At 41.5% G+C, this 25361-nt stretch overlaps 1 protein-coding gene across 1 annotated transcript; it reads left to right on the forward strand.

The window, feature by feature from the left end:
• The first annotated feature begins 509 nt into the window (after positions 1-509).
• On the forward strand, positions 510-25327 carry mapk8ip3 (mitogen-activated protein kinase 8 interacting protein 3). The gene is made up of 31 exons (XM_054606999.1): positions 510-990; positions 5979-6099; positions 6654-6724; positions 7185-7276; positions 9055-9160; positions 10220-10451; positions 10596-10698; positions 11182-11300; positions 12175-12186; positions 13788-13845; positions 14106-14258; positions 15203-15260; positions 15504-15655; positions 15987-16043; positions 16151-16321; positions 17112-17238; positions 17837-17917; positions 18870-18959; positions 19250-19405; positions 19539-19704; positions 19794-19994; positions 20081-20264; positions 20393-20512; positions 20765-20845; positions 20955-21022; positions 21172-21320; positions 21436-21607; positions 21700-21813; positions 23158-23322; positions 23632-23778; positions 23970-25327. Exons 1-31 carry the CDS (start codon positions 685-687, stop codon positions 24092-24094), a joined length of 3957 nt encoding a protein of 1318 aa, XP_054462974.1. The 5' UTR covers positions 510-684; the 3' UTR covers positions 24095-25327.
• The last annotated feature ends 34 nt before the right edge of the window (positions 25328-25361 follow it).

Consider the following 25361-nt stretch of genomic DNA (forward strand, 5'->3'; position numbering starts at 1 on the left):
TTCAATGCAGACTGTGTGACGTCAGAGTCGGTCAGCTGGGCTCCTCCATCTGAGCAGCAGAGAGAGAGCCTCTCCCACAGGGAGTCATCACCACCAACACCACCGACACCACCACCGACCGAGCCCGGTGCAAGGGGAGCGAACACAAAAGGCATCGTGGATCTGGAGAGTTAGATTATTTATTTGCCTATTTATTCATTTATTTATTTATTTATTTATTTATTTATTCCTTTGCCAGCAATGGCCGGGGTCCATGGCTGTGGCTGCTGAGAGGCAGGTGGGTCCAGTCGACACATGGGCTCAGTGAGGCCCTCTCCAACACTGGACCGAGGATCAGACGAGCTCCGCCGGGGACGCGCAGTAGCTGGAGGAGGAGGAGGAGGAGGAGGAGGAGGAGGAAGAGGCCTTTTTTACATGACAATATAAGAGCCAGCAACAGCAATTTCAAGGTTAGGCGCCTCTGCACCCAGTGGTCAGTGGATGCTGCAGCATGGCACAGGCCACCTTTTTGCGTAATTTGCGTAAAAGCTGTGATTGGATGTCTCCAAATATCTGAGGATCCACACCTGCTGACAGACTCGCCTTAAAGGCCTGAAAAACACCCCACCACAGCCTCTCCATCTCCATCTCCATCTCCATCTCCATCTCCATCCTCATCTGGGAAGCAGGAGCCAAGGTGCCAAGATGATGGAGCTGCAGATAGATGAGGTGGTGTACCAGGACGACTACGGCTCCGGATCCGTGATGTCGGAGAGGGTGTCGGGCCTGGCCAACTCCATCTACCGGGAGTTTGAGAGGCTCATCCGCAGCTATGATGAGGAGGTGGTGAAGGAGCTGATGCCACTGGTGGTGAACGTCCTGGAGAACCTGGACGGGGTGCTGACGGAGAACCAGGAGCATGAGGTGGAGCTGGAGCTGCTGAAGGAGGACAACGAGCAGCTCATCACCCAGTACGAGAGGGAGAAAGCGCTCCGTAAGCAGGCGGAGGAGGTGAGTCAGCCTCCACCTCCCCTCCCCCGGCTCTGATGGGCCTCCACCCATCATCACATCCATCTCCACCCTGCTGCTTTGGTTGTCTGATGTCTGATCCATGTGACTCATGTTTAGGCCTGTGACATGGGCTTATTTATAGTCTTTATAGTCATATACCATCTATTACCCTATAATAACATATGTTCCTATCATACAGCTCTTATAGCACAACACCTGCTCAAACTATGTACTTACTATTGTAAAAATACATTTACAGTAGCAGTCAAAAGTTTGGACACACCTTCTCATTCAACTACTTTGAAGAATGTAAAATATAAAACATATTCTGGTTTGTTGAGAAACCATTGAATGAGAAGGTGTGTCCAAACTTTTGACTGGTACTGTAATCTAATCTAATATTTGGCCAAAATGAGTGTTTCTTTGGACGAATTAAACATATTAATAATAAAAAAATACTGTATATACTTCATACTGTTGTTAAACTTACAGTACCAGTCAAAAGTTTATCATTCAACTACTTTGAAGAATGTAAAATATAAAACATATTCTGGTTTGTTGAGCATTTGTTTGTTTACCACATAATTCCATATGTGTTCCTTCATAGTTTGGATGTCTTCAATATTAATCTACAATGTAGAAAAAAATAAAAAATAAAGAAAAACCATTGAATGAGAAGGTGTGTCCAAACTTTTGACTGGTACTGTACTACTTACCTCAGGTGTCAGAAAAAACGTAGGCCTAGTTCAGACATACACGAAAGATATGAAGCATTGTGAAGCAAAGAAATAAAGTCCTGCAAAATGGAAATAATTAAGAAAATACCCTTTTAATCTAGATCTGCTTTCCACATCATCACATCCATCTCCACGCTGCTGCTTCTTGGTCTGATCCGAGAGGGTTCACCAGACATGTGACTCATGTTAAGGCCTGTGACATGGGCTTATTTATAGTCTCAATGCTCTGATTACCCTATAATAACATATATGCCTCTCATACAGTTTTTATATCATAACCATTAAACACTTGCTCAAACTATGTACTTACTGTTGTAAAAATACATTTACTACTTACCTCAGGTGTCAGAAAAAACGTAGGCCTAGTTCAGACATACACGAAAGATATGAAGCATAGTGAAGCAAAAATAAAGTCCTACAAAATGGAAATAATGAAGAAAATACCCTTTTTAATCTAGATCTGCTTTCCAGGGATATTGCATTGACACCACACCAGTTGGGTTTAGATGTTTAGATGTAGAGGTCAATATACAGTCACAGAGTCATGTTTCTTTAGATTGCAGCAGAGTAAATATGTGTCTGTCAGCTACCTTTCACAAGAAGATGCAAGTCAACAGAACTCAAAGGTTAACAAATACAATTCTACTTATAATGGTTATAGTAGTCATAGCAACACATTTATACATAGGGATAACAGCATCTTTTACTCACTTCTTCAACTGCTCATACTACTACGAGGTCAGAACAGCAATATACAATACTAATGTCTGTTTTTACAACAAACTACATAAATAAGTTTTACTTTAGCTTGTATGACACCTGAGCTTCCACACAGCACAGTTAAAGTCTCATATGCAAATACTTATACACACAAAGTAAGGACATGATAGTGTTCATGCAGTATACGGATATAAAGTGGCAGCACACAGCTTTGACAGATTAAGTGTGTAAGCCGGGCTCTCACGCGAGAAAAAACAGCAGGAACACAAAACAATAAAAGTGGACATCAATATGGAGCTATTACATTACCGACCAAGCTCCTCCTCCAGCATAATTTACTTCTTTTTTTTTTTTTACTGACCAGTGTAACAGCAGCCGTGGGACCAGCAGGCCTCGTAGAGCAACTTTAACTTTCCTCCTTCCTAAGCGGCCTCAGCATCTCACTGTCAGACCTGCTAGTATCAGTTTAGCTCGGCTTCTAGTCTGTTTCATCCTCTGCTTTCCCGCTGTGTCCCCTGAGTCGGTTTATCGGTTTGGTTTCACTTAAAGCTGTTAATTGAGAGAGGTCTTGCTGATTCATGTTGAAATGTCAGTGTGAGCATATTTAAGCTTATTTCAATGCCATGACAGAATTTTTTTGGGGTTTCCTTGTTAGTAATAATACTTTAAAACCAACAGGTACTGCAGGTGAGAGTAGGAGATGAGAGGTCTGAGAGCATTGTTTTAATTGAGAGATGCTAACAGGTCCAGACACGTTTTTGTTATTTTCCTAACAATGATATCGAAACTGAAACTAAAAGTGTTTGTAAAGAACAAAGGACAAAATAGGAAAATATCATAATCACTGTATAAGCCTCATAATGAAATCAAACGTGCATTAAGCAGCTGGAAGGTCTGTTATATTTATGAATAAGACAAGACTTCATGTAACACCATATACCAAAACATGCTTTATCCTTCCATGATATCTTTATTTAATTGTCTGATCCTGCGTCTCTTAAGAGAGAACATAGATTTGAAAACTTCATATGTGGCACACACACCCACGATTTGAGTAATGTTCCCCTTTTATCACATTGACCATCCTTCCAATATAAATTAGATATATAATGTTTATTTTCTGTTTCCAGGGAAGGTTGTGGTGAGTGTAGTGGCACGTTGACGCTGCCTGGATATTTCTAGAAAAACTGGGTTTCATTTTGGAACCACAGCTATTGAATGTTAAACTTTGGCCTTATTTATATATTAGGCAACAAGTACACACGTTAATATAATATTGTTATCTTTAATGGTCAAGTGTATTTCTTGATTTTCTTTGGCGATCATGACTCAAAGGTTATGTTTCCATCCAGTGAGAGAAGTCAATTTACATCTTCAGCTCAAATTAGAGACAAATAAACAGAGAGACAGTTTTGTCTGACTATCAGTGGGGTAAAATGGGGGATGGGCCGGCGATTCATAGGAAATCAATAGTGCACAGAGCACACTGAGGGAGCCTGGCACTGTAACCTGATTTGTGTTCATGAGGAGCAGAAACAGAACAACAAAACCAGAGACAGAGAAATAGACTGAGGTTTACAACGCTACAGTCTGGGGAAAAGCTAATACAAAGAAAAATGCAGTGTGAGAGAGAATCTCAGAGCCTGAGGAAAACAATAACGCGCCCTCTCACAAGACACCGGGAGCAACGGGCAAAAAGCAGCTCAGATTACAGGGTTATTAGGCCCAAGCTAATGGTAAACAAAGCCACAGCTCTGCTCATGTAGCCTTCACCAACACATCCATGACTACAGTAACTAAAGCGAGGTTTACAGACTCAGCCATTTTGTAGCATCTTCGTTGTTTGCAGTCTTGTTCAGCGTCTGTCACTTTGTATGACTCACACGTCTCAGAGGGCGATGACAGTAAAAGATTGATCATCTCTGATCATACCCTTGTCACTTTCTCTCTTGATGTGATTTGCTTTGGTCTCTTGTAAAAAAAAAAAACAGATTTTGTGTGACTTATCTGCTTCAGTACATACAGTACAACCGGCTTCTTGGTCTGCAGATTTCGACACGGTCACAGATGAATTCTTCTAAAACCACTCTCCTAACATGTAACCTGAGAGCTTTTTCTTCGAGATTGTATATAATAACAAACAATCAGAGACATGTTATTGTCGGTTCGGAATCTTTTCAGGAATTCACTGTGTAAATCGTTTGACGTGTGACCACATTGCAGTAAAACGCACTTAGCTACGGTTTGTCAGGGAAGCACATTCTCTTCACTCAGTCATCCCAAGGCCGCCTAATGAGTTATTCATACTGGACAGAGTGCCACAATATACCAGCACATAAATATAAACATGGTGTTATTCTACCTGTGTAATTATTGTTTGTATTAATCAAATTTATAACAGTATTTGCATTTTAATAGCTAATACTTATTACTGTAGGATGTTCCCAGTCCATATGATATTGTAAAGCTGTGGTCTGCTGCTCTGAAGGTAGAACGACTTTACAGCGTCATGTTCACTAGTTTGAGACCGTTACATTTCTAATTCATCCCTGCTTTTATAGATTAAGAGAAGAGATACTCCTTTTGTGTGAAGCATTACTATTTTAAATCCTAGAAGAAACCATGCTGAGATATAAATATTATGGTGGAAAATACAATAGTTTGTATTGTCAGCGTCTTTATTTGATGTATACACTTGGTTTACAGTTAATATATTGGTAGAAAAGCTCCAAAAACAAAACAGTATGACGGCTGTTTATTCAGCTCGGTAGTTGACAATATTAATATGCATTTTTTCTCATGAAGTTGATTTTCTAAAGAAACGTTTATAGTAAAAAGGAGCCTACAAGAAGAGAAGCATATCTGCACCCTCTTGCATTCAGAGCTGGAGACAGTCAGCAGCTGAGAGAACTAATTAGTTTCATTTTCCTGCTAAATCCCACTCTGCATATTATGATCGAGTAGGGATTGTTGTTCTCCACAGTGATAGATAGCATCATCAGTTGTTGTGCCATATTGAAGCCATTTTGTGTGGTGGATATATCTGCTTCATACTCCTGGTTCCAGAGTCTCACTGCAGTCAGAGGATTACAGTATTAAGACTTTGTGGAGCTGCTGCACTGAAAAAAGGACGTCATTGTGAAGAGCTTTATATAAAAAAACAAAAACAAACAGGCGATGTGAAAGAGAAGTAGACGGCTCTGTGTTTGCCTGGTCCTCAGTTACTGAGTTCCAACCTTTCTGTAAGAGACAAATGCTTTCAGAATAACGTGTTTCTCATCCAAACACTCACACTTAGTCTTTGAATCATGCAGGGCAGACTGCACTGTTTATGCCTCTGAATCGGTTTGAAAGGTGATCGCTGCTGTGAACAATTTCACAATGACAGGACAACGCTGTGTTTCAACCACAAGCAAAGTAATATAATCCAATAAATATGCATAATCATCACAAGTCATGTTTAGTGCAGTTTGTGAATATATAATTACAGCTGTTTAAAGGCCTAATTTTTGTTCTTGTGTCTTCCATAAGAAATTCATTGAATTCGAGGATGCGTTGGAAGCTGAGAAGAAGGACCTGCAGGTGCAGGTGGAGTTTCTGGAGCTGCAGGGGAAACAGCAGGAGCTCAAAACAAAGAACTACTCTGACCAGAGTGAGTGGACAGACATCCTCCTCACTACAAACATCTGTGTTTCTCATGTTACACTGTATACAGTACAACACTATGAGAAAATAAACAAACAACATCAATTTAGACTCATTTTAGATAAGCAGGCACACGATTTAATTGACATCCAGTTGTGACTCTGAACAAGAAAACCAAAACATGAAAGATTGGTGTTGAGATAGTACTTAAGGCCTCGTCCCATTACTGTGACATTGACTGAGCTCTTAAACATTATTTCATTAGTTTCAGTTAACAGCTCTGCCGCTCTTAAAGCTGTTTTTTCTTCAGATACACAAATAAAAGATAAAAATGAACACTTAAGCTAAAACGGGGAGCTGTAAAAGGGAAGCAGACACGTTATATTTTTAGATTATGATTCTTTTGTTCACAATATCTAATGAATACTGGCGTACGTTTGCCATCTTTAGTTCTTGTGTTTTTTGTGTGTCTGGAGTTCAGACCCTGATAGCTAAATATCTTAAATACTTTCTAACTATCAGAGTCCCTCCTGGTGTTAAACTGTTCTCTGTGTCTCCCAGTCACTCGGTTGGAGGAGCGAGAATCAGACATGAAGAAAGAGTACAACGCTCTGCACCAGCGCCACACTGAGGTAAGAGCGAACCTTCAGCCCAGCACCCTTTCAACTGGAGCCCCTCCTTTCATTTCAAGCAAAATATGTTTTAGGCCATTTCCAACAAACCAGATGTTTTACATTGGTGCAGACTATTTCTTCAAAACCTTATTGTTTTCGATTTTTAAATGTTTTATCATAGATTACAGGCAGCCGTTGGTTTCAGACAAGATACCATTTGTAACTGCAGACATGTATAAATGTTATGGATTATACAAACAAAGACTGGCTGGGAAGTAGATAAACACAATTTGAACATCAAAAACAAAGTGTGTGCAATTAAATGAGACTGAAGTGATTTCTAGTAAATAAATAGCATGCAAAATTCATAGTATGTACTTTTGAGTGCCATAATAGTCTATTTTAGATTGTGTAGTCTCCTCAGTATTGAAGTCATATTGTAACTTAATCATCTCTACCTCGTTCTCGTTCTTCACAGATGATCCAGACGTATGTCGAACACATAGAGCGGTCCAAAATGCAGCAGGCAGGGAGCAACAGCCAATCAGAAGCCCCCGGCTGTGGACGAACGTGAGTTGATTTAACGTGTGTGTGTGTGTGTGTGTGTGTGTGTGTGTGTGTGTGTGTGTGTGTGTGTGTGTGTGTGTGTGTGTGTGTGTGTGTGTGTGTGTGTGTGTGTGTGTGTGTGTGTGTGTGTGTGTGTAAAAAGGTTGTTCGTATATATCTCTGTGTGGATTTGATTTATAACTCTCACTCATCGTCTTGTTGCTGCTGTTTTATGTTTTGTCCTGAGTGCATTTTCATGTTTCAACACCCTCATTGTGTGTTGATGCTCGCATTTGCTTGTCAGGAGCCGTTAGAACAGCTGCTACATTTCAACCTTTGACGGTGAAGAGAGGAAATTATGAGCCTTGTTTGGAATAATTTGAAAAAAGGAGTTTTTTTTCCCAGCTTTCTCTTTTCTGAAATGGGCAAACCGATGATTCCTGAATATTAATTAAGCAGAAAGTAAGACGAGCTGTGGGACATCTGGTTCAGCTTCTGTAGCCGAAACGTAGTGTTTAAAATGCTTAAATGTTGCATTATAAATACTGATTAGACAAAATGATGATTATCTGGAGTTTTAATAAGAATAAAACGGATCTTCAAAAATCTGAGTGAATGTTTGTGTGTCTTCATGTGTCATGGCATGTTCCTGTCTCATGTCTCTCTCTAATCACTGTCTGTCTGTCTTGCTGGCTTGCTCTCTGTTGCTGCTGTTTGCACAGTCAACGCCACAAATGGAGGAAAAGGTAAATCCAACATGGTCCCAAAGCGGCCTGCTTTATAACTTAAAATGTGGCTTAAGATCTGCTGATGCCCCTCCTCATATTTTTCGCCTCTTCTCAAGAAATATTCCTTTTGCTTCATCAGTTATGGATGCTTGTGACAACAATTCATTACTGTGACTATATCAATAATGTTGCAGAAATGGTTCTGTAAAGCAACAATTCCATTTTCCAGTTTCCTCCTCTTTCTCCCTCATCAGTTGCCAGTTTGTCCGTCTGTCTGCCTGTTCTGCTTGTTTTTATCAGTATCCTGCAACTAAATGGAAATGCATTGATATTATGCAATAGAGAAATATGAAATATTATCTTCTGCAGTTCTTGTACTTCTTCATTTTAACTGTTTTCTAATAATGAAAAAAAACAAGATTGTATTTTATCGTTACACAAAAAGTAGCAATTTGAGCTGTGCATGTGAAGTTTGGTAAAACATCAAATATAAGTAGAGGTGCACACAAAGTTTCTGTATTTAATCAGCTATCCAAGGAGCATATTCCTGTAAAATGCATTTATAGGAATATCTTTAGAAATCTTATCTGTGTTGAGTTTTCAACACACTGCCTGTAGTCGTCTGTATCGATGGCTCCATCTGTTTAAATGACTTACATCTGTTTCCCCAGTAAATTAAGAAGGCGTATGAATCAAATGTGTTTTGCCTGGTGGACTGGACTGCATGCTGTCAGAGCCCTTTATGCTTTCCATTTTAAGGGTTTTAAATCATTTTGCCTTTTCCCTAAAATCTTTTTCCCTATTTCTACATTAATAATAGTTATTTATATAAGCATGCTGGTTTGATTGAAGGCATTTGCTGCTGTTGTCATGTCTTGACAGTAGTATCAATCAAACTCAGCAAGAGAACAAGCGTATTTTGAAAATGTTGTACAGCTTTTTTGTGTCTTGCATCCAATGCATGTCAGGAAAACCTTCGGCCCTGGAGAATAAAAAGCATAAAAAGATAAATGAATAAACCATAAATGGTCTAACGTTAATCCCCACCCCTCTCTGTGTCTTCTGTGCCTGCAGCAAAGCGGAGCGGCCACCTTCATTGAGCCTCTACCCGAGCGGCGAGGGCATGGTACGTGGGGGTCTCGGGGGGGCTAGGATGATGCCCGGGAAAGACATCTGGCAGGTCAGCGAGCTCGGCCGGTCTACCTTCTGCTCTGCCTATCAGGTGGGACAGACAGCGGCCTTGTCCTCCTCCACGACCACACCTGGGCAGTGGAAAGGGGAGGGGCCGGCCTTACTGCTGCCCGACCCGCTAGCCACACCCACACGGATCACCTCCACTCCCACGCCTGCTTGTGTCACTTTTGAGGAAACAATTTTATTCACCTCACTTGGATAAAAACTTTAACTTGTTGGGCATATCTGTTGACTCAAGCAAGCAGGGTCCATATTATTTTCAGTGGCGTTTGTGTGATCATGGCGCTTCGACCCCATGTTTCCTCGTGTTTTGGTTTAGTCTTGTGCATTAAGTTTAAATGTGCAAATGTCCCTTTTTAATTTTTTTAAACTAGTGCTTTATTTGTGGGAGAAACAGCCAAGGTAAAACAAATAAATAGGAGATTGTTTCTTTCTTCTAGTGGCTGTCCTGGTGTTGAGCTACGAAGACATGCTGAGAGCGTATAAGCAGCTTGAAGAGGAAATTTTAGGAGTTAGACGCCCTTATTCTAAGTGTTGTTATTAGTTGTATGTAATATTTACTATCACAGAGACTTTAAGATGCAAGACAAACAGTAAAGGTTGATTCAGAACTCTTAACTTAACTTTCCTAAACATTCAATAAGGACATTTCCCACCCATGCATCACCCATGGGTTTCATGCATCAAGATACCACTGACGAGTTAGCTTTTTTCGACGTAAAGTTGCCATGAATTTGATACAAATATGACAATAGGAGTTAAAATGGGGAATCCATAATCAAAACTTTAACTTTTACAAAATAGACAAAAAAAGAATTGTGATAACAGTATGTCCTTTAAATCAATTGAGTTGTTCATGATGACACGAAGCCTTAAAAAACTAAATAGAATTGTACAATAACACATGGAGCTGCATACAAGAAAGTCATAATTGACTCTTAACTGGTAAAATGGTGTAATAGGTAAAATGTTGGTGCATTCACTATAAAATGCTAATTTTCACTGTTTGTCTCCTGCTCCCTCGTCATCATCTCCAACCACCCAGGAGGACGGATCAGAGTCCGACTCCGTGGCGGCCACACCCAGCAGCACAGGAAGCCAGTCCAACACACCCACCTCCTCCGTCCCCTCCGACACTGTCACCCCCATCAACGAGGGCTTCGTGCCGCAATCCGAGTGTGACGCGATGCGGGCCGGGAACCGCAGAAAAGGTGCCAAGCGGCTCAGCCGGAATATGGAGGTGCAGGTTTCCCAGGAAACCAGGAATGTCAGCATCGGTGAGAGCAATATTGGGGAGGGAACAAAGGTTTAGTTTGAAGACATATTTTACAACACAGAGGATGCAAAGTGCAGCAAAAAAATGATCATCAAAACGTTCACAGTCCTCTAACGTATGTTCTGTTTCCTGCATGTTTTTCCAGGAATGGGAAGCAGCGATGAGTGGTCAGAGTTTCAGGAGATCATCGATTCAACGCCTGAGCTGGACATGTGTGTGGACCCCCGTGTGTACGGAGGAGGAAACAGGTACAAAGACTCTGCGTCTCATTTACCTCCGGTATGCAAAGACCTGCTTGGTTGAGTTAGATAATTCAAAATAGTGAAAATCATGTCTGCATTCATTCTTTGTTGAGGTTAGGGTGGGGTTCTGTTGTGTGCAGATTTGTAGTCTATTCACTTGTAGTCATCCAAGCAAAGTCAGTGGCAGTATCTCGAAGTTAAGTACTTTGGATGGGCAGCAGTGTTACACATGCACAGGACTGCCAAAACAAAGTCTCATATTTGATTAAAATGTATAGAAAAAGTTTTTATTTTGTATTCATACTGCTGGTTCCTCATTGGTGTTTTTTTCCCAGCTCTGTTTATATATTTATGGTTTTGGTGCCGTTTACCTGTATGAATTTTGGTGAAAGTCTGAGGATCAAAATGCCATAAATCCATAAACTTAAAAGTGAGATTGTTTTTGTCCTATCCCAGCATTGGTCTAATGAAATCGACTGTGTGTTTCAGCCCCTCTCAGGGCATAGTGAACGAGGCCTTCGGCATCAACACCGACTCTCTCTACCACGAAATCAAAGACGCCAAGTCGGACATCATCGGCGATGTAGATGCAGGCGCCGAGCTGCTAGGTATGAACACGACTTTTATATAACGTTTGTAAGTTTCATCAGTTTCAATTCTTATCTGAAAGCTTTGACAGTTGCAATGTAGTGATATGCTTCTCTCTCGGTCAGTGGTAAGTATTTCTCCTCAAAGGAAATGCCTCGACTCTGCTGCCTCCTTCACCTCCTCCTGAGGTGATCGTTGCTCACCTTCAACTGGTGAAAATGAACTTTAAGACGTCTACTGTCTGCTAACATGCCAACATGTTCTATTACTCAGTGATATCAGATTCAGTGTAGATCCAAAGGACAGGGAGTAAAGGGCGGATGCATGTGCGCGTTACACAAGACAGCATTGGCTCTGGCTTTGCGTTACGTCAGGGCAGGAGCTCCATGTGACGCTGTGTGAATGTGAATGACTTTCACTTTTTACCTTGCATGGTGCCACGCCAGCAGCTCATCCCTGCGTTACATCATGAAAAAACATACAGTCCTTCTCTGGCTGCACGCCAAACCCCAGCTGCCCATTCATGCAGTGTTACTTTTATTATTTCTGTGTCTTTCTACTTATTTTCTCTATTTTACAGGGAAAAGCATGTTAAACGCTAACCAAACAGATCCTATTCTTAAAAGTTGAATTCATTATATTTCTCAGATTTTATTGCCCTTCATGTTTTTGCTTATTATTTATCGTAGATTTGTCTGCTTTGGACCGCACTCTGAAGGATTCTGGTGGATTTTGTTTTTCTTAATTTCTGGGTTGTTTTGTTTTTTCATTTACTGTCCTTGATTTTTATACAGCAGAAATAGAACGGGAGCTTCGATCCGTCTTCTTGTTCATCTTCTCACCCATTTTCTTTTTTTCCCCCTTTTTATGTGCTTCTGCTGGTGACACTCATAGGGGAGTTCTCAGGTGTGTATCTGAACATACATTGGTTGGTATAATTTTTTTTTACTCTGTCGACTCCCCTCTGCTTTCTCAACTCTGCATCTCAGAGCAGTTATTAACCAGTGTTTACAAAAAATTGAAATATGGTCATTGCTATTGTTAATATGCTGCTATATAATTATTAGAATGTTATTAATCATTGTATGAACAAGCAATTAGATTTTTTGATGATATAGTAGACGCCCAATATCTATACACATGCAGTAAAATCCTTTTTCTTGTTCCTTTAAAGTCCCAGTGAAATTATTTGAATCTTTAGTTATTGCCATAAGCTACATCAATCTGCATACTTTAAGCTTTCAGTCGATTGTATTTTATAAAATACACTACTCTCCATGACTTACAGGACATCCCAGCTCCATGTTCAAATAGAAAATGCATCCTTTTCACAGAGGCAGTATGGTCTTAAAAAGGCTGTTTCACTGGGACTTTAAAACAGATCTGATGATATTTGATAAACTCAACAGTTGGGTCACAGAAGTGTTCTCTTGTTTCAGTTTGAGGGCCAAAAAGCAGCTTTTGTGTTCTTCAATTCCCAAATAATAAATGCTTATCAGCATCGTATCTCTTCCACTCCTGTCCTTCTCTCTTCCCTCTCTGATCTGTGGCCTCTCCTCTTCATCTCCCCTCCCTTCTTCTTCTTTTGCCTCCAGTTCGTGATGATTTCTTCGGTAAGGCTTTGACTTTGCCCACACTCTTGGTCACATTTGCTTGTTATGTCATTCCCTGGCCTCCAGCTTACATGTCCTTTTGATTCCTTCTTTGTGTCTGATTTTTTGTGTGGCTTTATATTTACATTTTATGCCACCTGTGCATCTCACACACCTAATGTTTAGATATTTGTCAATAAATTAGCTACTTATATTCAGATTATTAGAATAAAAGGACCCTTTTATGCTATAGGAACGCTGCTGGAGAGAGATCTCATCATAAAGATGCAAAAAATAGTGAAAGATAAATAGGTTGTGTGGTGAATACCACTTCAACGGGTGACAACACACTCAGCTTTTTCCTTTTGCTTGTCCCCATCTCCACATTTTTCTCTGAGTTGAAATCTCTGCTTAAAGTTTGTGTGCCTGGCTTCTGTTGCACAGTGCTTGCTGCTTGCACGTACACTTTTCATTTAATGTCTTGCAATAATTAAGATAATAAAGATTTAATATCAGAGTCAACAGGTTGAAGCATGACATTAACACCCGTCATGGTTATGGGATTAAACCTTAACATATGTGCACTCATGGAACTGGGTAAAGCTTTGATCAATGACATGTTAGACTTTGAGGGGAAGAATTGTTGTGGTTGTACTGTCCCTAAATATTTAACATCAAACCTTCCTTTTCAACCTGATTTAGCTTCCCTGTTAACATGAGTGCTTATATCAATAATCTGTCCATTCATTTTTATTTCATTGATTTATTCAATCTTTGGCTTTTGTGGAGGTTTCCCAACATTTGCTCTTCAACAGACACATACCTTGGCTGGTCTGAAAGGCATATCGGTCAATGGATTTATTTACTTTTTGTTTTCTTTGTGTGTGACGACTAACAGAGATGTGAATGTTTCAGGGATGGGCAAGGAGGTGGAGAACCTGCTGACGGAGAACAAACAGCTCCTAGAGACCAAGTAAGAGGGATACTGTGTGTGTCTGTGTCTGTGTTGATCTGTGAACAGAAGCCTTTCATCCTTTCAAATGTGTCTTATACAAACTGAAAGATTAGTTTGTGCTTTAACAACAAGTTAAAATGATTGGATCATGATGTTTAATAATTTGCAGCTCTTCTGGATTCAGACAGTTTGCTCTTAAACATGGAAGCCCATCTTATAGTTTCCTGGAGCTGGTTATGATGTCTTACTTCCTGCTCTCTCTGCACTTTGCTCGACAGAAATGCTCTCAACATTGTGAAAAATGACCTTATTGCCAAAGTGGACGAGCTGTCGGGGGAGCACGAGGTGCTGAGGGAGGAGCTGGAGGCTTTGAGGCAGTCCAAGAACAAGGTGGAGGCCAGAGTCAAGGAGCTGGAAGAAGAACTCAAGAGGTGAAAATGGAGTTTTTAATAACCTGATTAGTTCAGGAAGAAAACAATATGCTCATTTAAATGAATGTAATGAGAATAAACATTGTGAGATGCCACAGACAACAATGAACAGGTTGAATGCAAGTTAAATAAGTGCAGCGATTAGAGGACAACAAGGACAACAACTTGTATCCCTCAACATAATGGCTTTTACAGTCAACCTCTAATCCAAACCTGAGTGACCCTTCGTTTCTAACCAAATATTATAAATGAATCCTGGCAACAGACACAGAGGAAAAGTAACATGACAGTCACTGGTAACGTACAAGAACCAGAGGACTTAAATGTCTGAATTCATGTCAGTCAAAAGGATCACACTGTCATGATGTTATTTTTCCTTACTCCCTTAGTTTCTCCCTTTTTTCTGTGAATACAGTCATTTTGCTCTTTAACTATTTTAACTTTTATCAGACATTTTTGCCTGAAGTTCAAATGTGCTTCTTAAACTCTTGTTAAAACCAGTCTGTGTGTGACATTTGAGCAAAAGGTTTCATGGATAACATAAACTTCAGTGTGGCAGTTTATTTGTGTTTATGGATGAAGGTGCTCACATTTGAAGAGGATGTTAAAACTGATGCGGGACCAAATACTGGTGCCATAAAAAGCCGACTTGTCCTGGACTCCAGAGGCTGAACAACATTTTTACAACACCCAATAAATCTTAAGGCACATAAGATACACTTTGGCCCACAAAGCAAGACAGCGAGAGGAAATGGATGGTAGTAAATTTAGGATGGATAGTAGAGAGACTTCCCACTGAGTTACTGATGCTATGCTTGTTCCTGGTATATTTTTCGTCCTTTTTTTTCTCCACAGAAATTGCTTGTACCTGCATGACCAGGTGTTCAAAAGCCAGAAAGAAGAAATGGAGTTTGTGTAACACTGTTTTTGCTTTTGGGCTGCAGGTTAAGAGCAGAGGCTCTCGGTGCATCACGGGACTCCAAGGATGAAGGAGGTGATGATGTGAGTAAAAAATGTCCCTTTCTGCATTACTCGTCCTACACATTGAATCAGTGTGCATGGAGATATCAGTGTTATTTTTTCTTGTAACTACTTTTTTTTGTTGTTGTTTTGTTGATGTGTAAAAATACTTTTAATACTTTAAAACATGACGTAACTTCTGTCAGAATACTCCACCACCTCTGCCAGTAAATCTGTGTTTTCAGACCTTGTGTATAAATTAACAAATGGCTCTTGTGTTACCAGTTTTCATCGCCCATGCAGGACGGCGACATGACGATGACGCAGCGGCGGCGGTTCACCCGGGTGGAGATGGCCCGCGTGCTGATGGAGAGGAATCAGTACAAGGAGAGGCTGATGGAGCTGCAGGAGGCCGTACGGTGGACAGAGATGATCAGGTGGATGAAAGAAAGCTTTAAAGTAGAGATCAAGAACTTGTATGACAACTGGACGGGTCGGGAAAGGTTGCTGGGATTAAACTCAACAGACTAAAATGTCTGAAGTCTGAGTCAAGTTCGAGTTTTACTCATTACCCAAGAGAATGAGCTATTTTGTGTTTTTATACAAATAATTCTCTCTTTTTTTTCCAAATTTGTATACATTTAATGTTACATTCAGCCACATGTTTATTTAATATGTTATTTCAATGTGCTTATATATTTTCTTTTCTCTGGTTTTGCCTTACTTTTATTTATTTTCCTTTGACTTACACCTTCTTTTTCCTCTCAGGGCGTCCAGGGAGAGTCCTCAAATCCAAGAGAAAAAGAAGTCCACCATCTGGCAATTGTGAGATTCTGCTTGTTTTCACTAGAGTACAAGTTTTCTGATACCCTGAATTAATGAACTGGTGAAACATAAGTAGTAAAACCTCTGTTTCTCCCTCCGTCCACCAGCTTTGCACGTCTCTTCAGCACGTCGTCCAGCCCTCCGCCCGTCAAGCGGCCGTACTACAGCGTCAACATCCACTACAAGTCGCCCTCACCGGCTGGTTTCTCTCAGCGACGCAGCCACGCCATGTGTCAGATCTCCACCTCCAACCGCACGCTGGAGTTCTTCCCCGAAGAGTGAGCAGCATCCAGCTACATACCGTCACTAAAACCTACCGTCACTTCTCACTAAACCGCCGTCGTTATCTTCCTCTCACTCTGCTTTGGTCTGAAGGCCTGGTCGCTTGCTCGCTTTGTAGCAGCTTGGCGAGGAGAGAGCTTCCAGCACGTTCACCAGAATCAGACATAGAGATGTGCAGTGTGTTTAAATTAACACATTTTTCTCATCTTGATTGTTTTTTAATGCCTTCACATCCCATTCGGACAAATCTCGTCATGCATGATTAAAGGAAAGATTCTGAATATCATTGATTTATCTTATTTGAATCTTGGGTTAAATACTTTTTTAGGCTATTGCACAAATGTTATTAAAGAGATGATTTGGAAAATGAAGATAAGATCCTTTAATGGTAGCACTTGTAAAGCTGCACTTTGAACTGTTTAGTCGAAGTGATAATGAACATGACCTTCATGCATGATTTCTTATAACTATTCTGAGTGTAAAGCAAGATTGGATGGCAAACATTTCATTCTTAAGTTGTTTTGAACCTCTCACATAAACATAAACACAAATACTAAACATATTTCAATCTTTTATGATTTTCCCTTTAGTGTGATAAAGCACATTGCTTTGCTTAAGCTAGAATGAAGCTTAGATTGATTTGTGCTGATAACAACTGCTGTTGCTTCCTTTTCCTCGCTGCTGGCTGGCCAGGCTGCTAACGCTTAGCTTTTTTCTCTTCCCTTCTCTTCCTTTCCCTCCCGTCGCTTCCAGACTGGCCAGTAACAGTGTTGCGTCTCTCCTCAGTGACTCGGCACTGTTGGCCCGCCGAGAACAGCGACGTGAACAGTACCGGCAGGTCCGCGAGCACATGCGCCGTGATGATGGCATCATGCAGGCCTGTGGCTGGAGTGTGCCATCTCGCTTCAAACAGGTACACACACACACACACACACACACACACACACACACACACACACACACACACACACACACACACACACACACACACACACACACACACAAAAACACAAAACGATTAGTTTGTATGAGGCAGGACAGATGAAAACGTCTGGACTCAAACGATCACGATTTTAAGCTTGTATAATGTAAAAAATAATGAATGACGTATTCAAGTTTGTTTGAAAAGGGAGGTCACACAAACATCTCCCACACTAACCTGTGTGACACTGAAGTTGCACAACACATTTAAGTTAGAAGTATACAGTAGACACAAAGGTCCCTTTAACATATTTATCAGCTTGAACACAGTGTGATTTACATCCAAATTATTTTGGAACATAATTTCCAAAGCTCAAACTCGTTGTTGACTCTTGATTGAGTCCATAAATGAAGTATGATCTATTTATTGTTGTTTTTTACTGACAATACGATAATTATTATTTATCCTTTCAATTAAAGCAACATTTGTATGAATAATAGAAAACATCAGTCTCAGTCTTCTCCACTTTGTTTTCAAGCATAAACAAGCATTGAGGTGTTTTAATTGTCCCTGTGTGATGTGTTGATAGGCCGGGGTCTCTAACCCTGGTCTCCCACCGACTGTTGGACCGGCGGACAGCGCTCAGGACAGCCCGCTGAAGAGACCACAGGTAAATGGCTTCATGGCTTCCCTTCTTTTTTACTTTCTGAATACATATCCAGATAGTCAAGACAGCATTTTCTCTACTTGAAAACAGAGACGTCTTTATTCTTCTTTTTTTTTTTTTTTTTTTTTCTTTTTTTTTTTTACATCTGTATGATGTCACTACAACTTTGAACTTGAATTGTAACTCAATTTATGAAATACAAGGGACATTTTTAATTTTGAGGCATGATATTAAACAAACGCACCCAGTTCACAAATGCACATTATGACTGCATGTCTCTGATAAACTGTCTTTGAGGAGTTGATTCCATTTAATTTCCTGCCAATGTTGTTGCAACCTTATTAAACTTTTAACCTGTAACCTCTCTATCTCTGAACTTACACTGATGTCGTCTAAACTTACTTAGTTACACCACTTCTGCTTTGCTCCTCCAGTTATTCCTGAAAGGAAAAATCCACTGTAAAATGCTTTTAAGTTACAAAGTAATATTATTGTAAAATCTTAGACAAAGTTGTTTCAACATACAGTGTAAGTTAACCTATATGAACAGTGGCAGCTACCTGTATTTCTGGGATCATATTTTTGTGTATCAGGTTATTTCAACTGCAGCTACAATGGAGTTTAATAGCAAAATAATCTGACATAAAGATCATATTTTGGTGCCACAATCAATGAGTAGCTTCTTACTAAAAGCACCATTTTGCACCGATTTTGACGTGTAGCATCAGCAGAAATAAATCCCTTTATAGAAGAGGCAGAGATACCAATATAACCTCTGACACCCCTACATAGTTGTGATACTTCAAGAAAGTGGACATATTTCTCATCCGAAAAACTGTGTATGTATAAAGTGCATACAGGAACTCTGAATGTTCTTATATTTCATTAGCAGCCAATAACATTTTTAAGAGTTTTTATTTTTTACTTCCCTTGTTCGATTGTCTCCTGCTTTTAGACGATTGTGGAGAAAGAGGACAACCGCATGAAGAACGTCCCAGTCCCGGTGTACTGTCGTCCTCTGGTGGAGAAGGACCCCAACAGGAAGGTGAGGCGTTCAGGGGATGTGAACCACCGTAGCTCTACTCAAAAATGGGTTTTAATTGTTAGCTCACTTGAATGTTATGCAGATTGATTTACGTGCAGTTTGACACTAGAAGGATTTAATATCCCCATCATGGAAAGTTTCTTTGTGCTCACCTTAAATCTCAGTTTAACACGTGTAACTTAAATTATGCATATATGTGTGTGTGTGTGTGTGTGTGTGTGTGTGTGTGTGTGTGTGTGTGTGTGTGTGTGTGTGTGTGTGTGTGTGTGTGTGTGTGTGTGTGCTTGTAGTTGTGGTGTGCAGCTGGGGTTGACCTGACAGGATGGAGGGCCAGCAGTCAGGAGTTGGTACCATCCAAAGCACCGTCGGGCGGCGGCGACCCTCTGCACGCTGACGAGAACGGAGTTGGGAAGAAGAGCAGCCACAGCTCCCCAGAGAAGAGGAAGGTAGAAACCCATAAAAAATAAGTTTGCATGCATTTCCCCTCTCAGAAATATGGACCACGTCTGTCCTTTCTCAGTAAGTCATCATTGTGTTCAAACCCTGTTGTCTCCTCTCTTCCTCCTCTAATCCGCCCAGTCAAAGGAGCTCCAGGAGATAGACACCATGAACAGTCGAGTGTGGATCCTCACCAGCACACACTCAGCCAGCAAGGTGGTCATCATCGATGCCAACCAGCCGGGCTCACTGGTCGACCAGTTCAACGTCTGCAACGCCCACGTGCTCTGCATCTCCAGCGTTCCAGGTGAGAGGGAAAGTGGTTGTTAACCCCCCATACTGGCATTTTTATACACCTGGTATGTTGAAGGTTAATCTATGTGTGTTTGTATCCAGCTGCAAGCGAGAGCGACTACCCAGCAGGAGAGATCGTGTTGGATCCAGGTGACGGAGGAGTAGGAGGCGGAGGCGAGGACGCTGGCAGTGTGGAGGGCATGTTGGCTGGTATCACTCTTGTCGGCTGCGCCACCAACTGCAGTGTTGCCCGTAGCAACTGCTCCTCACGCACTGACACGCCGATAATGGACAAAGGACAAGGTGGGACTCATCCTCAACTATTATCAGTATAGAAAGGTGTAAAGTCAACAAGCTTGTCTATTTATTCTAATGGTGTTGTGCTTCAGCCCCAACTGCTCCACCCATGAATGGGAAGATCCACCCCGCCCAGTCGGCTGAGGAAGCAATGGAGGCCACGGAGGTTACCGAGTCAACGGCGAGCCACGCAGAGCTGAGATCTGGACCTCCGGGACCATTTACTGAGCACGTCTTCACCGACCCCCAGCCTCGACTATCAGACGCCTCCGACAGGTAGGAGGCCAAAACCTGTCTGTGTAAAGACCATCAGGAGTGGCATGAATAAACTAGATCAACACGTCTACGGTAAAATGTTGTCCTTCTACTAACTGGAAAAGTGTGTATCTCGTCTGTCTGCACAGAAGCGTGGGTCAGTCCAAAGAGGAAACTTCTCAGCCTCCAGAGTCAGAGGACGGAAGTGAAGATTCCAAGACCTACACCAGTGTGGCCCCCACTATGTGGCTCGGGGCCCAGAACGGCTGGTAAGTAACCCACTCAGATCTACTCGCAACTTCACAACACAATAATCACATTTTACATCCATTTCCTTACCCATAAGGTTTTATTTGAACTGTTAACTTTTGCAAGAAAAAACTCAGTCACACTCTAGATAGGAAGACTCTTTTTGTATCTTCCATCCAAGTAGCACATATATATATCATGACCTGCTTCTCTTGAACTCTATATGCAGTTTGGTTTTGCTCTGGAGTATCTTGCCTCTGTTCTCCCTCAAGGCTTTACGTCCACTCAGCAGTCGGAAACTGGAAGAAGTGCCTCCACTCCATCAAACTCAAAGACTCTGTGCTCAGTCTGGTGTAAGTGGTGGTGACATTTAAACTCTGTAATTATAATGCAAATGTGTCGTAGTTTGATCCGTGTGAACTTCTGTAACTGCAGCAGTCTCCGTCTCCTCTCTTATTGCAGACATGTGAAAGGTCGTGTGCTGGTCGCCCTCGCTGACGGGACCCTCGCCATATTCCACAGATCAGAGGGTATGTGGATGTTAAGTATTTGTTAAATCTTCATTGATCAGCACTGATGTGAAATAGTGTGTTTTTGTTTAGACATGAATGCCACTATTAACTGTTGTTGCTGTGAATAATAGATCATTATTACTCTATTTCTGTGGTTTTGTCATCAGATGGCCAGTGGGATTTGTCTAACTACCACCTCATGGACCTCGGTCGGCCTCATCACTCAATCCGCTGCATGGCTGTGGTTCATGATAAGGTTTGGTGCGGCTACAAGAACAAGATCCACGTAATCCAGCCCAAGAGCATGCAGATCGAGGTGAGTCAAGAATCCACCGTCACATCATCCTGCTGAGAAAATGAGACCAACAATGACTTTAAACTGCAATAATGATTTCATCTACTCAACACATCGTTCTCTCACGGCTCTGCAGAAGTCCTTCGACGCCCATCCTCGCAGGGAGAGTCAGGTGCGGCAGCTAGCGTGGATCGGTGACGGTGTTTGGGTGTCGATCCGGCTAGATTCCACCCTGCGACTCTACCATGCGCACACACACCAGCATCTCCAGGATGTGGACATTGAGCCCTACGTCAGCAAGATGCTGGGTGAGATTCTGGATCTCTTTAGACTAACTTTACTGCTTAATGTGAATGATGCTGGTGTGATATTCTCCATTGACTCTGGTTGTAATTCACAGGCACTGGCAAGCTGGGCTTCTCTTTTGTGCGAATTACAGCACTTCTGATTGGTGGAAACCGTCTCTGGGTAGGAACTGGAAACGGCGTGATCATCTCCATCCCTCTGACAGAGAGTGAGTTTAAATTTAAAACAGCTCACAAGAAGTGTCATGAGCTTAGTTTCAAATACAAATAGAAACGGTGAAAGCCTGTCTAGTGGTAGAAGAAAGGAGGGAGCTTTTTTCTGTCCGCTACAACCACAACATTTGAATCCATATTTGAAATATTTTTCAGGGTGAGATCAGCTGTGTTTAGCAGTCCAAGTCTCATCAAAACGTTGGTCTCAAAAGCTTTTGCTCTTGATGTCTTGTGGTGAGATTGGTTTGTCTTTCTGGATGTTACTTATCAGAATATCTCAAGATAGTTGGTGTAGATCTGAATCCAGCAGCACCATCATGTGGTCACTTAACACTTTGGATTGAAACCCCTAAACTATAAGGTGTAGAAGCACTTTTCTTTTCCTGGATTCCTTATTTCTTGGTTAAATAGGCCATGGCTTTTTTTTTCAGACCTGAAACTCGGCTAATGGAGTGTACGTGACCTTCAGACACTTCATAAACTAACAACAGCTCACATGTTATCAAATTGTATCATTAGGTAGCTGAATGGACCCAAAATCAGAGGGTAAATTTCCCCAAATACTGCGTTGCTGTTTATCTGTGTTCTTCTTCAGCGTCGTACGCCCTCGTCTTTCTCTCCACCTTCTGTTTTCCTGCCTCCCCTCAGTGGTTTCCCCTCTTTCACAGACTGTCCTAGTCATAACTGTTACTGTCCTCTTTCTCCTCTGCTCTCCCCCTTCCTCCTTCTCCTCCTCTTCCTCCGCCTCCTGTAGCGGTGGTCCTTCACCGGGGACAGCTCCTAGGTTTGAGGGGTAAGTGGGAGCGCTCCCTCCCTCCTGATGTTGTGATCTACCTTTTTTTTTTTGCCCAGTCAAACCTTCATGTATTCTGCAGCAGTGTCTGCAGAGTAAAGCTTCCTGTTTCATCATGCTTATATGTGAACACCATTGAATATCAGGCACTCAACTATTCCTCTATGAGCTGTGAACATTTAGCTTAAAGTCAACAAAAGTATTCTGTGTTACATTATTTGTCTTTTTACTGTTTATAAAAGAGCAGGGCTTTTTGTCATTGGTTGATTTGCATGCTTTTATTCACTGTGCTTTACTGCATCAATGACTAAAAGATACGTCTGTGTGTACCAGATCCATTGCATGCAAAATATGTTTTAGATGTCTCAAATCTATTCTTTTTTTGTTTTATTCTAATATCACTTCTCATTTTCAGTTGATCTGTGGAAATATGTGGATTTTTATGGGTGTTTATATTTTGCCTGTGTCACGCTGCCACATATGATTTGCTACTAAACCCTTCTTAGTGTGTTATCTTTTCACTCTCTTCCGTTTCTTCGTCTCTCAGCCAATAAGGTGTCTCCTACATCGTCCGGTGGAGTGATCCATGTGTACGGTGACGACTGCTCTGAGAAGAGCACCGGCAGCTTCATCCCCTACTGCTCCATGGCACAGGCCCAGCTCTGTTTCCATGGACACCGCGATGCCGTCAAGTTCTTTGTCTCAGTACCCGGTAGGCACAAAGCCCGTCTGTACCGGTCTGTGTCTGTAACTGACCACGTGCACTAGTTTTTAACTCGTCATACTATACTATGACTTTTCTTTGGACATACTATACTATGACTTCTTTTTAACATTCTATATTATGACCTTTTTTCGACATTTTTGATGACTTACTATACTGACTATACTTTTTTTTGACATTTATGACAAAAAACAAGTTTAAGGCCGTAACACAACAATTCAGTGATGACAAAAAGTGATGACAGTTTGGACAAAATAACGTCAACAATATCTTGACATTTCTTCTTCTGTGTGACAGGCAATGTTCTGGCCACACTAAACGGCAGTGTGCTGGACAGTCCGTCGGAGGGTCAGGGGTCAACAGCGCCCCAAGAGACGGAGGCCCAGAGTGTTCACAACGTGTTGGTGCTGAGTGGAGGAGAGGGCTACATCGACTTCCGTATAGGTCAGCAGTCACACATTCACATAAACCTGATGCCATATACACACAAATGAAAGCCTGTATGTTGTAATGTTGGTTTAGAAAATACAGAAATAAGGAACTAAAAAGACATTAACATATTATCAGCGAAATAAAGTTGAGTGTTCATTGTGGAATTACAACTCTTACATTTTCTATTTACCTGTTTTCCTCAGGAGATGGAGAGGACGATGAGACGGAGGAAGGAGACAGTGGTGGAACTTCGCAGAACAAACCCGCTTTGTGTAAAGCTGAGCGAAGCCACATAATCGTCTGGCAGGTGTCTTACATACCTGAGTGACACCTGGATCTGCTTTAACACCCACACCCACTCATCTCCTTAAAGAAATCTCTTCCCGCCCCCCCAAAAAACGCTTCCAGCCACCCAACCCTTGTAATTACTCCTGGTCATGTAAAAGTTCCCTCTTGGCTCTAAAACGACCCTCCAAGCCACGTATGGTCCCTTGTAACTATTATACCCCCTCCTGCCCCGTCACCTGTAACTTAAATGCCTTGTAAGTACCTCCTCTGATCTAGTAACCTGCCTGCCATCCTGTTTCTGTCCCACCCAGGGCATTGTAACTATCTTCATGAGCCTTGTAACCCGGCCTCATAACTACCTCCCTCCTCTGTATCGATCTTATACTCACCCTGTAAGCACACTGTATCTCTTCCTATATTTACCTCAACTGTCCTGCATCTGCCCCAGAGTTACCCCTCTTCTTCCTCCACTTAGTTTGTCACCTGTGAAGCCTCCACCTCATCTTATTGCAAAAAGCCCAGAGCCCCAACATGCATCAATTGTACCAATAACAAAAAAATAAAAAATCAAGACCACGGGTACAGAAATGTGAATGAAAACACTGACTTGCATTTCCAACAGAGATCAGATTTTTCTAACCGCTAATCAGCATCCATGATTGTTAATGCCATCGTATATTTGAATGGATTTAAGGGATGAGGTGTTTTAAGGAGTGTGAGGTTGAAAACAAATCCGAGGAGACGGCTTACAAAAGTCCTTATTTGGCTTTAAGATTGTGGTGTATAGCGAACGAGTTTGGATCCCATTAAACAACGACATTGAACAAATGGAAAGTCAAAATTGAAGTTTGGGCTTTTTTCACTGTAACCCTAAAAATATTTTGCATCCAATCTTGCCTATTTAAAGAGGCTCGATTATTGATTTTCTACCCTGTAAAAAACAGAAACCCTCATGACGATGTAATGACTTTGTGTGCGGTAAAGACAGGAAATATCTGGTGCCTGGTGTGAAGCTACGAGTCACGTGAACAATTTGTAAAACCAGTCGAAGGGTTTATGCTCAATGTGTCGATGGTTCAGTCCGAGACTCATTTCTCTCATCCGACTGGCTGTTGATCAGACGGTTCGTTGTAAAGCAGGTGAACAGTGATGTGTTGTCATTATGTGTACAGGGATAATTGTAAAAGTCCAGACACACTGAAGCCCATCCTCTTTGTTCAGTATGGATATTCATGCATTGATCTCTTTCTGTGTGGATTAAATATTAAACATATTTGTGTGCTGAAAAAAACGTACAGTTGATGTGT

This window comes from Anoplopoma fimbria, chromosome 11 (genome assembly GCF_027596085.1).
Source record: "Anoplopoma fimbria isolate UVic2021 breed Golden Eagle Sablefish chromosome 11, Afim_UVic_2022, whole genome shotgun sequence".
Taxonomy (NCBI): domain Eukaryota; kingdom Metazoa; phylum Chordata; class Actinopteri; order Perciformes; family Anoplopomatidae; genus Anoplopoma; species Anoplopoma fimbria.